The 14,047-nt window shown below is 42.7% G+C and overlaps 2 protein-coding genes across 2 annotated transcripts; one reads left to right on the forward strand and one right to left on the reverse strand.

Annotated features, from left to right (window-relative positions):
* The first annotated feature begins 5,747 nt into the window (after positions 1-5,747).
* saxo4 (stabilizer of axonemal microtubules 4) lies at positions 5,748-8,400 on the forward strand. The gene is made up of 11 exons (XM_070831542.1): positions 5,748-5,827; positions 5,933-6,046; positions 6,826-6,988; positions 7,103-7,148; positions 7,264-7,364; positions 7,464-7,529; positions 7,639-7,725; positions 7,799-7,864; positions 7,943-8,037; positions 8,160-8,264; positions 8,346-8,400. Exons 1-11 carry the CDS (start codon positions 5,748-5,750, stop codon positions 8,362-8,364), a joined length of 942 nt encoding a protein of 313 aa, XP_070687643.1. The 3' UTR covers positions 8,365-8,400.
* A 3,569-nt stretch (positions 8,401-11,969) lies between these two features.
* On the reverse strand, positions 11,970-13,279 carry LOC139202001 (leucine-rich repeat-containing protein 10B). Its single transcript, XM_070831462.1, has one exon. The coding sequence runs from the start codon at positions 13,277-13,279 to the stop codon at positions 12,065-12,067; it is 1,215 nt and encodes a 404-aa protein (XP_070687563.1). The 3' UTR covers positions 11,970-12,064.
* Positions 13,280-14,047: the final 768 nt, after the last annotated feature.

The following is a 14,047-nucleotide window of genomic DNA, read 5'->3' on the forward strand; positions in this document are numbered from 1 at the left end:
CAAAGCAGCCATATTCGGATGTCAAGCACAGACCTGTGACTGAAATCTATGTTGTGGTGGCTTCACTGCTGCCCCGTTTGTAGCAAGAGCAAGAGAATAGCCTTAAAGATTGGACCAACTACACAAAAAAAGTAGTGGGACGTGTGCATTTTGTAGTGAACTACTATTACCTTCCCTTTCCCACACCAGATTTATTACTCAGTATTCTGATGTGTTGCTTGGTTGCTCTGTACATATCTGTGTAGTACTTCTGTTGATGTCCCTGTAATAGGATAGTGATGGGTTCTTACTGGGCGGCCTCAGCAGACGTCCTCTCCCTCCCGTCTCGTCTCATTTCCTCAAAAACTTTAAACATTCCATCTGAAGCTCCAGCGAGCAACATTTTAAGGATGATTAGATCTCACGTAGGCCGGGAGCAAACCAGCAGAAGGACTGAAACACAGACATTTCCACTGGAGCCATGATAATAACCAAGATGTCTTGTCCGTGTTTACGTCCTTCTGAGAACCACCAACTGACAAAAGACTCAGCGGAAAGACCTTCACAAGCCTCTCAGCGCCTCCAAACCCGCCGTCACGCTGACCTCACCTGGCTCTGAGAGGTCAGTGGGTCAGCGACTGGCTTGAGGAGCCACTGGTCTCCAGCGGGGTGAGAAGGGTGAGGTAGGTGAGGAGGCGGGAGAGCCCCCCGGAGGCGGCAGAGAGGCTTGGAGCTGTGGTCACATCCTGGGTCAGGAGGGAAGGGAGCGAGGGCGTCTCGAGGTCAAACCCAGTAGCACTTTGGTTTTGCGTTCCATGTTTTTTTAGCCTCTCCTGTTTTTTGGCCGAGCGGACTGTGATCTTAATGGTTGATTTTTCATTCTCCTCCACCCATCAGTGTTACAGAGTGTGTTGGGTGGACGGAGCCATGGAGCTGAGCTCTGATTTTGTTCCATATTAAAGAATCATTTTTACTACACCTGTGTCCACAGACTCAGTGGTCTTTCTTTCTTTCTGTCTGTGTTTTATTTATTGTTCAAAATCATGTAAAGAGTGATAGCCTTTGACACAAGATACACTACATGGCCAAAAGTATATGGACACTCAAAATATGTCTTCATTGCATTCCAAAGCCATCAGCGTTAACATCGTGCTTTAGCTAAAATATTTAGCTCATTCATTGATCAGTTGACCATTAATCAGCAATCTTGATAATGATGTTAGTTGTGCGGCTGTAGCGACAGCACCACTTGGTTTCCAGAAACTTTTATGACATTAATGGTTCCCAGAGGATGACTCCTACTGACTGTGGTGATCCGCTGACTTTTCCTCTAGCAACACCATCAGGCTGACATTTTGGTTTGTGAGTGAAATATTTAGATGACTGCTGGATGGATTGCCGTGATATTTTCTGCAGATGTTCATCCCAGAGGATGAATTCAAATGACTTTGTTATTTCCTTAACTTTGCATCTATCCCCATAATCAGGTTAAACTATTTTAAGTTTGTCCAGTATTTTGGTGTATGACCTAACTTGCATTTCTAATGACATTCCCGTCAGCCTCAGCTGTGCAGTGCTAATTAGCCAGTGTTGGGAAACCTCACATCTGCTAAACTAAAATTCAACTTGTCAAAGCAAAAATGCGAAAAATATATCGGCTCCAGCTTCTTAAATGTAAATCTGTGATAATAAACCAAATATCTTTTGGTATTAAATATTTGGTCAAATAAAAAAGACTTGTTTCTACAAGTTTCTGACATTTTATAGACCAAATAATAAATTAACTGAGAAAATAATCAGCAGATTCATTGATAATGAATAAATTCTCCTCTGAAAAGGCTTTGCACATTTATGTTTTTAACCTGAAATCTCCAGTTCATCCCAAAGATTTGGGTTCGGGTTGAGATCAGTAATCTGTGTGTGTCAAAACCTTCCACACCAAACAGGACAAACCATTTCCCTTGTCATGTCATGTTGAAACACGACAGGGCCTCCCTAAAACTGTTACATAGTTAGAAACCACTTTTTGTGTATGTCTAACATACTGGTAAATGCTGTAACATTAACATTTCTGTTCATTCAAAGTAAGGCCCCTAAAAAATGGGGCCCCATGCCAAAATGTGAATAGGGGCGTCTGCATACTTGTGGCCATATGCTGTATCTTTTACACACATACACATACAGTGTAATTAAACAGCAATATGAATAATTAGAAACTATAATAACACCATCCCAATTCAACATGTTCCACCATTTGCTGATAGAAGCAGCAATTTGCAAAGGTTGTTTCTGCCTTTGAGAGCAATTAAAAATGTATGGTGTAGCTCTGCTCTGAGCAATACATTAGTCAGCATGAAGGTAAATGAATTGCACAGCTACATGCTAAACTCAGAAGGAATCTTTCATCCCATTTTCAAGGATGATGACAGATTTTCTCATTAATTAGTTCCTGTGTTGTTCTTACAGTTCAAACAACAGCTGTGCGTGTCTCAGGTTCAATCCATCAGACATACACAGGCATTGCATAAACGTCTGAAGGCATGTCTGGCAACATCAAGGTGATCGTGACATAGATTGTTTTTCTTTAATTTAATCTGTTTCTCATCAAGTTGGAGAAGAGCCTGTCAGGAAATGTGCCCGATTTGACTTTAAATATCTTATTTTATGCCTGAATCCCCCTCTGCTCATCACAGTCTGCCTCCTTAGCATTACACGCACCAAAGCTGGCTGAAACTTGAAATGGAAAAAGATGACAATGCAATTTACTCCAAACCATCCGTGCCAGATTTGCCTATTAAGTACAGAAGTCAAAAAGGAAGCAGGCAGGAGATAAAGCCCAGAACAGTGAGGCGGTGAAGCAGAGAGAGCATGCACCTCTGAGACATGACACACAAAGAAGGGTCTTAGCGCCTGAGCTGTCTCTTTATGTCTCTCTAAATATTAATTCCATGCTATTCTATGGCAGGCATAGAATCATATTATTGAACCGACAGAGAAACCCACAGCAGCAGAGTATCAGGAGCAGAGTTGGGCAGGAGACACAGACGAGCGCTGAGCCAGGCGAGCTCCTGCAGACAGAGGCCGAGGGTTCGTCCCTCCCTGAACTACAACAGACGGCTGCAGGCAAGCCAAGCGCATCGACTCGACGGGAGACCCTTGCTTGCATCACCTCAATCTATTTTTAGAACCACTGCACCCACCTTTTTTTTTGTCTTTTAAGCTCCCTCTTTATTCTAAGTGTTGTCTCAACAAAAATCTGTTGCACAATGTTCAGCATTTTCTCCTTTTTTTATCCAGCATTCTTGTCAGTTTGATCAAGAATATGATTTATAACTGAGCCTGGCTACAGCACAGTCATTTTATGTGTGAATTAATTACGTTGCTGTATTGCAGAGGCAACCAATCATGTGGAGGGCTGAGAGTCTACAGGTTTTCATTTCGACCAGGGTACAGCAGGTGTTTCCACTAATCAGTTCCTTCTCTCTGACTCTCTGGTTGAAGTTGTTCTAATAAGTGAAATCATCTGGTGTAATCTTTGACTGGAATGAAAATAGGCGTGTGGTCTTTTCCTGCTGTATGGATCCCTGTGAATTTATAATTAGAAATGCCAATAATGTGCACATTGTGTTTAAAAGAAAAGAAGCAGGAAATGAGACTGTCAGTTTCAATGATGCAGGCGTTTCCCTGGAGTTATTTTTTGGAGAAGATAATGAACAGTTCCAGGCTTGGCACGACAGCATGTCAAGCAAGAAAGGCTGTGGAACAGCAATACAGGCAACAGCTTGGTAAAGATAGGCTCCGCCGACTGCCAGCGTTGGACAGATGGAGGGAAGAAAGGGAGCAAGAAATGATGTGACAGAGGTGAAGATGCAGTGTGAGGCCAAGGAAATGAGATGAAAAGAGGAAGAATAGGATGTGAGAATTAAAAGAAATGTGTGAAAATGATGACTGTTAAGCATTGTCAGATTAAGTGATCCAGGGTGAGCAGGTTGTCATGGAAAAACCCCAGTTAGATTTCATACTGTAATTCAGAGCCCCACCTATCAGTGAAACAGTGAAGAAAATCAGTGTTTGAAGAGCACGTGGGATATAAAGCAGAGGTTGTGTAAGATCCACTGGATAGATTTCACACACTTTTACCACTTTATTGTAATAGAAAAATCCTTCTGATGAGGGTTAATTAGTCTGAGCCTGAATCCATGTCTGTGTTTGGAGAAATGACGCTGATGTCGAGCTCAGGTCCCAAATACACCAGGAGCTGAACGTCCTCCAGATCAAATTGAGGTGCTCATGTAGGTGTATGTGTGCAGATGTATAGATGGTGTAGGACATGTTTTTCCTGAATGATAACTCCCCGTCTGGGATGGACATTTTTATCAAGATGTCATGCAATTTTCAAGCCATCCATCATTTTTACATAACCTTACATCTTTTCTGGGCTAGACTGAAGTCAGAGCCACTGTGGCATCACACTGCCATCCAATGGACACATGGAGAAACTGTCCAGTCTGGTGAGGATGTTTGGTACACGAACCATGAGGGGGCTGCTCGGCTATAATTTTATGTAAGGCTTTAAATATCTCCATGTGAGGAAATCCACACCTTACAAGACTCCACAAGTCAAGGACATTTCATTTATTTATCCCTCAAATTCACATCAAAAGGCTTTATAATCTGTAGAGCACAAGACACCCTCTATCCATAAAACAAACAAAAGATAAGGACAAGGAAAGATAAGGAACTATCTAAATTAAATAAATAAAATGAAGAAGGCTGTGTGTATTATTTAGAATACTTAAAGACTATAAAGTGGATTGTGCAAATATTCATTATACATATATGTGTGTATGTTTTTGCACCCATATTATTCATTTGAACTTGTTTGCATTTTCTTTTCTCCTTATTGCATTAAATGTCCTTTTATAATGTTATTCTTTTGCACTTTGCCACAGTGATTTTAATGTTTTATGTAAAACACTGTTGTTGAAATGTGCTACATAATGAATTTGCCTGGACTAAAGTAAACACACAAATGGATTAAACGTTAATATAAGGCTGATCTTTAGCATATTCATTGTCTCAATACCACCTATGATACAACAGGAAACAACCCCTACCGACCTGAGACAGCTTTGACATCTGAGCACCACCTGCTGCCTTTGAGAGTGTGAAAACTAGTTTAAACATAAAGCCATGCAAAAGGCTGGCTGTTTAGACTTAACATGCTGCTTCCTGCTCCTATTTTGTAAAGATCAGATTATCTGATGTTTGGTAATCAGCCAACCTTTGCCTGTGGAGTGACTCTTCAGCTGTAATGTTGCTGCTCTTCTGCAGAATCTCCTAGCAACAGATACCTGTTTACCCACAAAACTGCCACAAGACAGAGAGGTGAACCAACAACCTGGAGTTGCAGGTAGAGGAGGAAGTAAGTGATGCTTTCCTCTTCTTATTTTCTGGTGTAATTTACTGTAAATCTGCTGTGCGTCTGTAAGTGCTGCCATGCTGCTGTTACTCTTTTCTCCTCTCTCAAACATCACTGGATAAAGGGAGCCCTTATTGCATTATTTGCTGCAGACTCTGGTCACTTTTTCAGAGAGCTTCGAGTTCTGTTGGATTCTGTCAAACCTAAAAACAAACTCCTTGTTTGCTGCTTTTATTTGTGGCTACAGCGCTGCGCACATGCCCAGAGGATTTTTGCAATCCATCACAGTTGTCAGTGAAGGTTTCCATTACAGCAGTCACAGATGGCTGAGCAGGGGAGGATAGTCATGCCGACTGTTGGAGCAACAGGCGGCAGGGGACGACTGGCCGGCGACACAGTCAAACTCTACAATACTTCTTACAGGGGGTGTTATGGTGAGAGAGACTCATGAAAGGTCAAAACGTCTCAACATTACTTTTATCACACTAATTAGAATTCAGATATTTCCACGACTCTCTTAGACGTGGGCAGGCTGAACTTCACTTCCTGCCCCGGACATCCCAGTGGAACAGGCTTCACCTCAAACCAGAGACCTGCTGTATACTACAGGCCCAGTTTGGACCGCATCGACAACCCTCAGCTTGGGTAAGTGTCTAGAGAGGAGACAACATTAGGGAAAACACTTGTGTAGGTACATTGCGTGAGTGTGTGTGCATGTCTTCGTATCATTATGACAAGAAATTGGGTTTTAAACCCTCATTGTGAGGACAATTTGCTTGGTCCTCATAACTTCAAAAGGCCGGGTGTGGGTTAAGACTTGGTTTTAAGGTCACAGTTAGAATTAGGTTAGAATTAGGCATCTAGTTGTGATGGTTAAGGTTAAGCTATAGGAATAGGGAAAGTATTACAGCAATCAGTGTTCTCACAACTACAAAAGATGAGAATGAGTGTGTATTTATATGTGTACGTGTGTAGTTTTGGTTTTACTTTCCCAGTTTTTAAACATCTTTCACTACCACACGGGTGTTTTCTGGATGATTAAACAGATGTAGGTAATTCAGTGAGATAATTTGACATGTCACAGTAGGAAAAGCACAGGTGTAAATAATAATAATAATGATGATAATGGAAAATCCCTGCAGGTGATTTTAATAATTTTTGCTGATTGGGAATCTTCTCATAAACAAGGAAAATCAAACTAAAGCTCTCTGCTAGATACCATCAGAGATAAGAAAGCAAGTATATTTTTGGAATTTGGATGAAATAAATCTTTGCTTTCAGTCATAAGAATTGATAATTCAAACATTTTGAGAGCACAGGTTATTCTGTGAGTTTTATAAACCAGCTCCCTGAGCTGATTCAGTTGGCTGTGATAAATAAAATGATTGCTACCTCAAACGCACGTTTGTTGTTTCTGTCTACAGACTCCTGTTATCTGACAGCTTCACGTCTCAGACTAAAAAACACTACCAGCCTCACATCCGACCTGATTTCTGGGGGTCTTTGCCAAATGTCACTAACAAACGAAGAGAGAGCGGCTTCTATCAGCTGAGGATTCATCCAAAAACATTGTCTGTGGAGGACAAGGTCAGACTTCACAAAACATAAACATGGAAACACTCGGGCGATGTTGCGAATCGTCACATATTAACAAATACTTGAGGTTTCTCATTATCTGTCTTCATGAATTTGTCTCTTCAGACAGAATACCAAAGCTTGTTTGTGCCACATCGTCTCACACCACCAGGTAAAGTAAAGTCTGCACTTGCTGAGACTTTAAAGACAAACAGGAATAGATAATACAAAACTACAGTGTAGGATCACCAATTTGAGGTTTGTAAATGGTATTTGTATTATTTCAGTTTCCCAGCACTGTGTGACAGTGGGTCCAAAAGGAGAAAGTGGTTTCACTGAGGGAAGCGACCGTCAATTTAACACATTTCTGGACAAAAAAGGCTGCCCGGTAAATATTGTAGTCATTATGGTGAAATAAATCAGATAAACAATACTATGAATGTGATCTCTCTTCCCAGTCTGCTTTCATATTTTTTTTGTTGTTCAGGTTGAACCTCGCCAGACTCACAGCTCAGTGATGAAAACTGACTTTGTGCCGCAGTCATTTCTGCAGGTTGACCCACAGAACGCACTCAGTCTGAACTCCCCTTCACAAGGACGCACTTGTAGTTTTACTTTCTACAATCTATAAGGTTTAACATCTTTCTATGTTTTTGTTTGAGGGCACTGAGGCAAAACCGGGCCTGTGCAGGCAGTCCTCTCGAGAATCAGGATTCACTCGAGGTGCCATCGCCCCCTTGGCCTGTCCGGTGAGTACTGACCTCCCCCCCAGTCAGCTGTAGGAGATTTTAATGATATCACTAACTAACTCTGCTCCTCTAGACCTCCCTTCTGCTGTCACCTCAGACTAAAAGTAATGCACCAACTGAGAAGATCATTGGAAAAAAGGTTCTATATGTTTATCTTCAATAGATATTACCTGTTATAATGTTGAGTATTGTTTGTAATCTTTTGTTGTGTTTTCAGGAGCCCACAGGATCTCTTGTCAATGCTCCAAACAACCAGACTTTCCCCAACACACCTTTTGATTGCTCACACTTCACTACACACTATCAGCGCATGTGAGTGTGTTTAATCCTTTCAGATAATATTAAGATTAACTAGCTGAGATTAAACATTAAACAATATCACCAAAGCATCTATTTAGTTGGCAAATGTCCAGTTAAAAAATGTTATTTTCCAGGTTCTGCCATCGGGCAGATTATGAAAAGTTGAAGTCTGGCCACGTTTGTGTAGGAATCATCAGTGCAAAAATGGATAACAGTTACAATCGCAGAGACATGGACAGGTACACTGACAAGCTCCGCACACAAAGTCCCATCATGCATTTGTTTCCTTTGACTCACATGACCCATTCTTTATTTCACAGGTTCATCTTTAGGGGCTAGAGCTTCACACACTTGTGATGGTGCCTGCATGACTACTCATCACAAAAATAAAATCAGGAGTTTCTTGCTAACACATTGCTCTGGGTTTTTACTATAAAATAGAAATTTCTACAGAAATAAGTAAGAACTAGTGCAGTATTACATGTCCTTAAAATCAAATCCTGACAACCTTAATCACTTCCCCGTCTGTGTTGTCTCACAGCAGTGCTATGAAAAAATGACTAATTTTCAACTCTTTGTGAAGTCCTTTTTGTGCGAGTTGAAAAGCTGCCAGTCAGACAGTTGTGTGGAGTGTTCTGTGAAAGCCAAGGAGGGAGTGAAGGAGATGATTCATTGTCTTTGACCGCCTCACTGTCACTGACCTACAGAGAATGAGAGGAGTGTAAACTAATGAGCAAAATAATTACACTCAGACTGAGTGTAGCACCGATTCCCATCGTCGTCTGCAGTGTGTCAAACTGTTTTACCACCCACAGCTGTGGAACGAGCAGCAGAGCACGGATCTAGGAGGAGGACTGAGTCTCCAAAAGCATCGCATTATGTGTTGTGCACTGTAGCTCCATATTACACACCCACTGAGGGTTAACTCTCAAAAACTGCAGAAACTGCTTTACATTAACAGGATAAGTCAAACATACACCAGACTGCTGTGTCAAAACAAGAGATCCATAAAACCGCAGAGTGTTAGCAAAGTATAGATAGTAGATCACATTTAATGAGCGCCATATACATCTTCCTAAGGTGAAATAATATCCGTATGGTAATTTTAGCTGTGCTAGCGACCCAAGGGAAGGCAATGTGGCTCTACTGTTCAGTCAACAACGACTGAAGGACGTAGCCTATAGACTTTGTTGTTCCCTTGACTTTCCCTCTAGTGCCAACAGCAGGTTGACGTTTAGTTTTAAGTAGTCTGACGCATGGGAAGTAATGGGGATAAGCCTGCCATTGGCCAATTTCAGTCAGAATTCTCCTCCCCTTCAGTTATCTGTGTTACCGTTTTCTAGGTCACTGTTGCTTTGTGAAACAACAGCAACCTCAGAGAGAGCAACCTTCACACTGAAACTAGTAACTTTTGACAAAGATTCGGACTGGGCAGGAAGTCAGACCTGCATATTTCTTTTGTTGAATGGGTGTAAAGATATGCCAAGAATATGTTAAGAACCTTTGCTGTCTGATAGTGACGTTCTTGCATGTATGAGAAGGTTATGCTTATGTCAAGTTACAGTAACATAAGTTGACATTGACGAATGTGCCAATCTGTTCCACTTCAGATGAGCTTCTCTGATATCAGTTTAATAGCATTCTGCAAGAGCTACAGACGGCTATTAAATTATCTGTGTTTTCAACGAGTCCAGTGAGCTCCTCCACAGCTAAAGTAGAGGCAGGCTTCACCTTCAGGGCACAGATGATCAAGCCATTTGTCTTTGTTATCTGTAAATGCCGCATCACATTGTCGACAGCAGTTCTTAACTGTTTTGCGTGGCTTTTTCTTTTGTGAGGATTTATCCATGTTAATGCCAGGACTCACCTACCGACATGAAAATGTTCCACCAAAATAAATTTCCCCTGACACTGTTTTTCAAGGGCACTGTCACTGCATCCTGGGCTCAGCGGCTCCCAAAGAGACAGTGATTAGTTCAAAGAAATACAAACAAGTCAGAGCGTGTTTTTTTCCCCCTGTAACAGAATGATAATGGGTTCAGCCAGTTTCCCAGTGGAGCCACAGCACTAAACTGAAGCATGGATATAGGCCTGGGTGTAAAAAGATAATATCTAAAACAACTACCTGATGAACTGAAACAACTTTGGTGATACTTTATCGTTCTTCTAGCCACCTTTGGTTTATGACATCACCATCAACCACTGCTGTACTCTGCATTCAGTGATAAGAAGCAAATATTAGCACAATAATGCGCTGCAATAAGATGGTGAACATTACGCCTGTTACACATCAACATGTTAGCAGTATCACTGTCATGTTGCCATGCTAGCATTAGCATTTACTTAAAAGCACAGCTGTGACTATATGAAGCTTCTCAAAGTCACTAGCACAGCTGTAGACCTTCAGTCTAGTTCGATCAAAATAGCCAAATACTGAGTTTGTAATTAAGTATTTAGTATTTAAGTGTCATTGGGTTTCGATCAGACTAAACATTTGAAGATGTCACTTTCGGCTCTGGGATTTTTCAGTTTTCTGAGACTTTATAGCCAAAATGATTAAAAAATAAATAGTTGACATTAATTGATAAAGAAAATAATGCAGCTGTATAGAAATTAAGACGGGTAGATTTTTTAAATGAATTAACTTGGTTTTTTTTTTCATCAAGCAAAAATTGCTTCTCTGATGTGAACATTTTCAGCTTTTTTGTTTTCTGTGATTGAAAAGTGGCTATCTTTTTGTTTTAGACCACTGGTCAAACAAAAAAGGCCATTTGAGCACTTCAATTGTCCACAGATAAGTTCATTAATTAAAGACGAAATAATCGAAAGCAGATTAATCATTTATCAGTATTCATCATCAATCATCAATAATTATTTGTAGCCCTAGACATAGCACAAATACCCTGACACACGTGTGTACAAATTGTGGTTTTCTATGTAAAAAGGGGGATTCTTTGCAATTAACATTTAGAAAATTAAGGAAAGCAACGATGTGTCTGCTCTGCACAGACACAGGAGTCGAGACGCTCTGCCACATGAGTACAAGCATAAATATTTCAGCATTGGGATAAATATTTCACTCATTCAATGAGATGTGAAAAAAGGATATGTGGAGGGAAAGAGGGTTGGATTACATATGAACCCCACATGAATAATGAGTGCAGAGATGAAAGGAGAACGAGGGCTGGGCCTGCTTCAAGTTAGAGTAAAGGAAAGGCCTGAGTCGCTGACCTGCAGGTTTTTTTTTAATTTAATAAAAATGCCCTCCTTGACTTTTGTGCAAGTTCATTTCATGTTTGGAGCCTCCCTATGGACTTACCTTTTATGGTGAGGCACCCCAGCTATTCACCCCTCTAATAATCCCGCTCATCTCCCTCTCTTTCTTGGCACTGACACTCACAGGACTGCTTACACAACACTGACAAGAGTTGGAGGGTTGTGTTTAGCATGTCATAAATATTTTGTAAATCTAAATCCAATACACACATTTACATGCGCACACGGTCTCGGTTTATAAAAATAGCAATGAACCAAGCCGAGGTGCACTGGCAGGCACATAAAACAGACACTGGCCATGATGTGTGGAAATACTACAGCGAGTCTGTCAAGTAAACAGTAGCTGGTGCTTTCACTGGTTCAAGAAATGAGACATTTTCCCATAAATGATTGACACTGACTTCATCAGCAGAGTTAATATTTAATAATGTAAGACTTGTTCACTCACTTGTACACTCACAAAATAACCTAAATGTAAAACAGCCACACACACACACACACACACACACACCACCTGAGTCCTGCTCTGATTTGGTCATTTGCAGCTGATTGAGATGTCACAGGTGCTGTCAGTTTCATAATGCCTCAATGCTCATTCATTTTCACAGTTAACAATAGATTAAGAATTAGCAGCACATCTGAGAAAGTCTCACACTCACAGTCCCTGTGTCAGCTTCTTTAACAAAAATGAACATGTGGATTAAATGTCATCCACCTCCACCTGCCTGCAGATCATCTGGAGTCTGGATTTATCAGGGTTTTTTCAGGCCCCTTCATCTTGTCTTCCTGTGTCCTCCAGCTCCTCATACTCATAGTCCATCTGAGCCCGCTCGTACTCCAGCTCGTCTCCCTCGTACTCAAACCCCTCACCCTCACATATCAGCTCCTCCGTCTCATATTCAACCCCCTCCTCGTCATATTCAAGCTCAGCTCCGTCATACTCGGTGACTGGCAGCTCCACATCACCCTCCTCCTCCCCCTCCTCCTCGTCCTTTGCCAGGGGGTCGTCCTCTTTAACCTCCACGTCGTCTATAGTCACCACAGATTCATTTGCTGCTTGTTTGGAGTTGGAGCTGCTGTTCTTCAGGATCCCGTGAATCACCGGCTCCTCTCCTGCCAGAGCCAACTCTTCGGCCTCCTTCTCTGCTGCCTTGCGGCGCCTCTCGTTCCTCGCCTCGCGGGCCTCCAGGAACTCCGCAGCACCTTCCCCAACCACGAGCACCTCGTCGCTCACTTTAGGAGGACTCTCCACTGGGTTGTGGTCATAGGAGAACAGGCGCAGGGCGTGGAGACGCTTCAGGCTGGGAAACTCTGTTATCTTGTTGCGGTCCAGGTCGAGTATTTCCAAACCTTCCATGCGCAGCAGGACTTTGGGGAAGGTTTCAAAGCGGTTACCGTAGAGCCATAATCCCCTCAAAGCCTCCATACGCCAGAGGTCAGGAGGCAGCGTCTTCAGCCGGTTGTCCCCAATCTGGAGGGACTTGAGGTGGGGCAGGTCGTAGAGTTCCCGTGGAAATCTCTGGAAGTAGTTGCTCTCCATCCACAGGCAGCGCAGACTCTGCAAGTTACTCAGCTCAGGAGGGAGGCTCATCAGCCGGTTGCTGCCCAGGTAGAGGCGAGTGAGGTTAGTGAGCTGGCAGACGGCCGGGGGAACGTCTTCCATCTTGTTGAAGTCCAGGGCGAGTATCCGCAGGCCCTGCAGCTGGGAGATGCTGTCTGGCAGAGTGCGCAGGCTGTTTCCACACAGATACAGCTTTTCCAGATGCATCAGTTCACAAACACGTGAAGGTAACCGCTTAAATTTACGGTAGCTCAAGTCCAGCACAGGATCTCCACTCTCAAACAACTCCTCAACTCCAAGCGGAAGCTCGTCCTCCACCTCCTCTTCTTTCTTCTTCACTTTGATCTCTTCCTCCTCGCCATCCTTCCCCCCCTCCTCCTCTTCTTCTCCCTCTTCCTTCCTGGAGGAGTTGCCCATGCTGTGGCCTGCAGTCGCTGACTCCTAACTGAGTCAGGGCAGAGTCATTTGATGAGGTGGTGTCTGTGACAAGTTAACCCTCACTCTGGGAGCTGCTGCTGTTTTGTGGTTGAACCCACCGGCTGCAAACAGCATCATGTTCTGGGCCAGTTAACACTAGTGCAGCCATGCCACAGCAGTTGTCAGGTGTCTGTCCGTCCCTTCATCTATCACTTCATCAGAAAACACCAGCAATGAATAAATATCTAACAAACTGCGGAGTAATAGTAATGATAGTAGTAGTAGTAGTAGTAATAATAGTAGTAGTAATAGTAATAATAATAGTAATAGTACTGCTCGTAGTTGAACTCAACAAAGTGCAGCTGAATTTTGAGCTGAAATTGAATTCTTGCAGCCCTCACCCTTTCCTCTCCTCTTTGACTTCCTGGAGGCTTTTAAGAGAAAGATAACGCGCAGCTCCGAGGTCACCTGTCCACGTGATCCGGTCTCTCTGTCAGAAGAGGAAAAAAGTGCCACTTTAGGACACTAAATAGTCCGTTTTCTGTCCCTCTTCCTGCAGGGTGACGGTGGATAAGCCCACAGTGTGCGCGCTGCTCGGTGACCCTGCCGGCGGCAAAGAAAAACAGTTAATGGAAGTCAGTCCACTAGTTAATGCAGCTGCTCCCCATTAGAGGCCGAGGTCTCCCGGAGTTATAATCCGCGCCGGAGAAAGAAATTGCACATTTTGGCAAAGCAGGACTGAGAGAGAGACTTCTGATGTTGGCCGCT

The sequence above is a fragment of the Pempheris klunzingeri genome, chromosome 5 (genome assembly GCF_042242105.1).
Source record: "Pempheris klunzingeri isolate RE-2024b chromosome 5, fPemKlu1.hap1, whole genome shotgun sequence".
Classification (NCBI taxonomy): Eukaryota; Metazoa; Chordata; class Actinopteri; order Acropomatiformes; family Pempheridae; genus Pempheris; species Pempheris klunzingeri.

Excerpts from the sequence above, each read along its gene's own strand:
- LOC139202001 (XM_070831462.1), bottom strand. The coding sequence starts at position 13,279 with ATGGGCAACTCCTCCAGGAAGGAAGAGGGAGAAGAAGAGGAGGAGGGG.
- saxo4 (XM_070831542.1), top strand. The coding sequence starts at position 5,748 with ATGCCGACTGTTGGAGCAACAGGCGGCAGGGGACGACTGGCCGGCGAC. Across the intron at positions 5,828-5,932 it reads TACAATACTTCTTACAGGGG|GCTGAACTTCACTTCCTGCC; the intron begins GTGTTATGGTGA and ends AGACGTGGGCAG. Across the intron at positions 7,365-7,463 it reads TGGACAAAAAAGGCTGCCCG|GTTGAACCTCGCCAGACTCA; the intron begins GTAAATATTGTA and ends TTTGTTGTTCAG.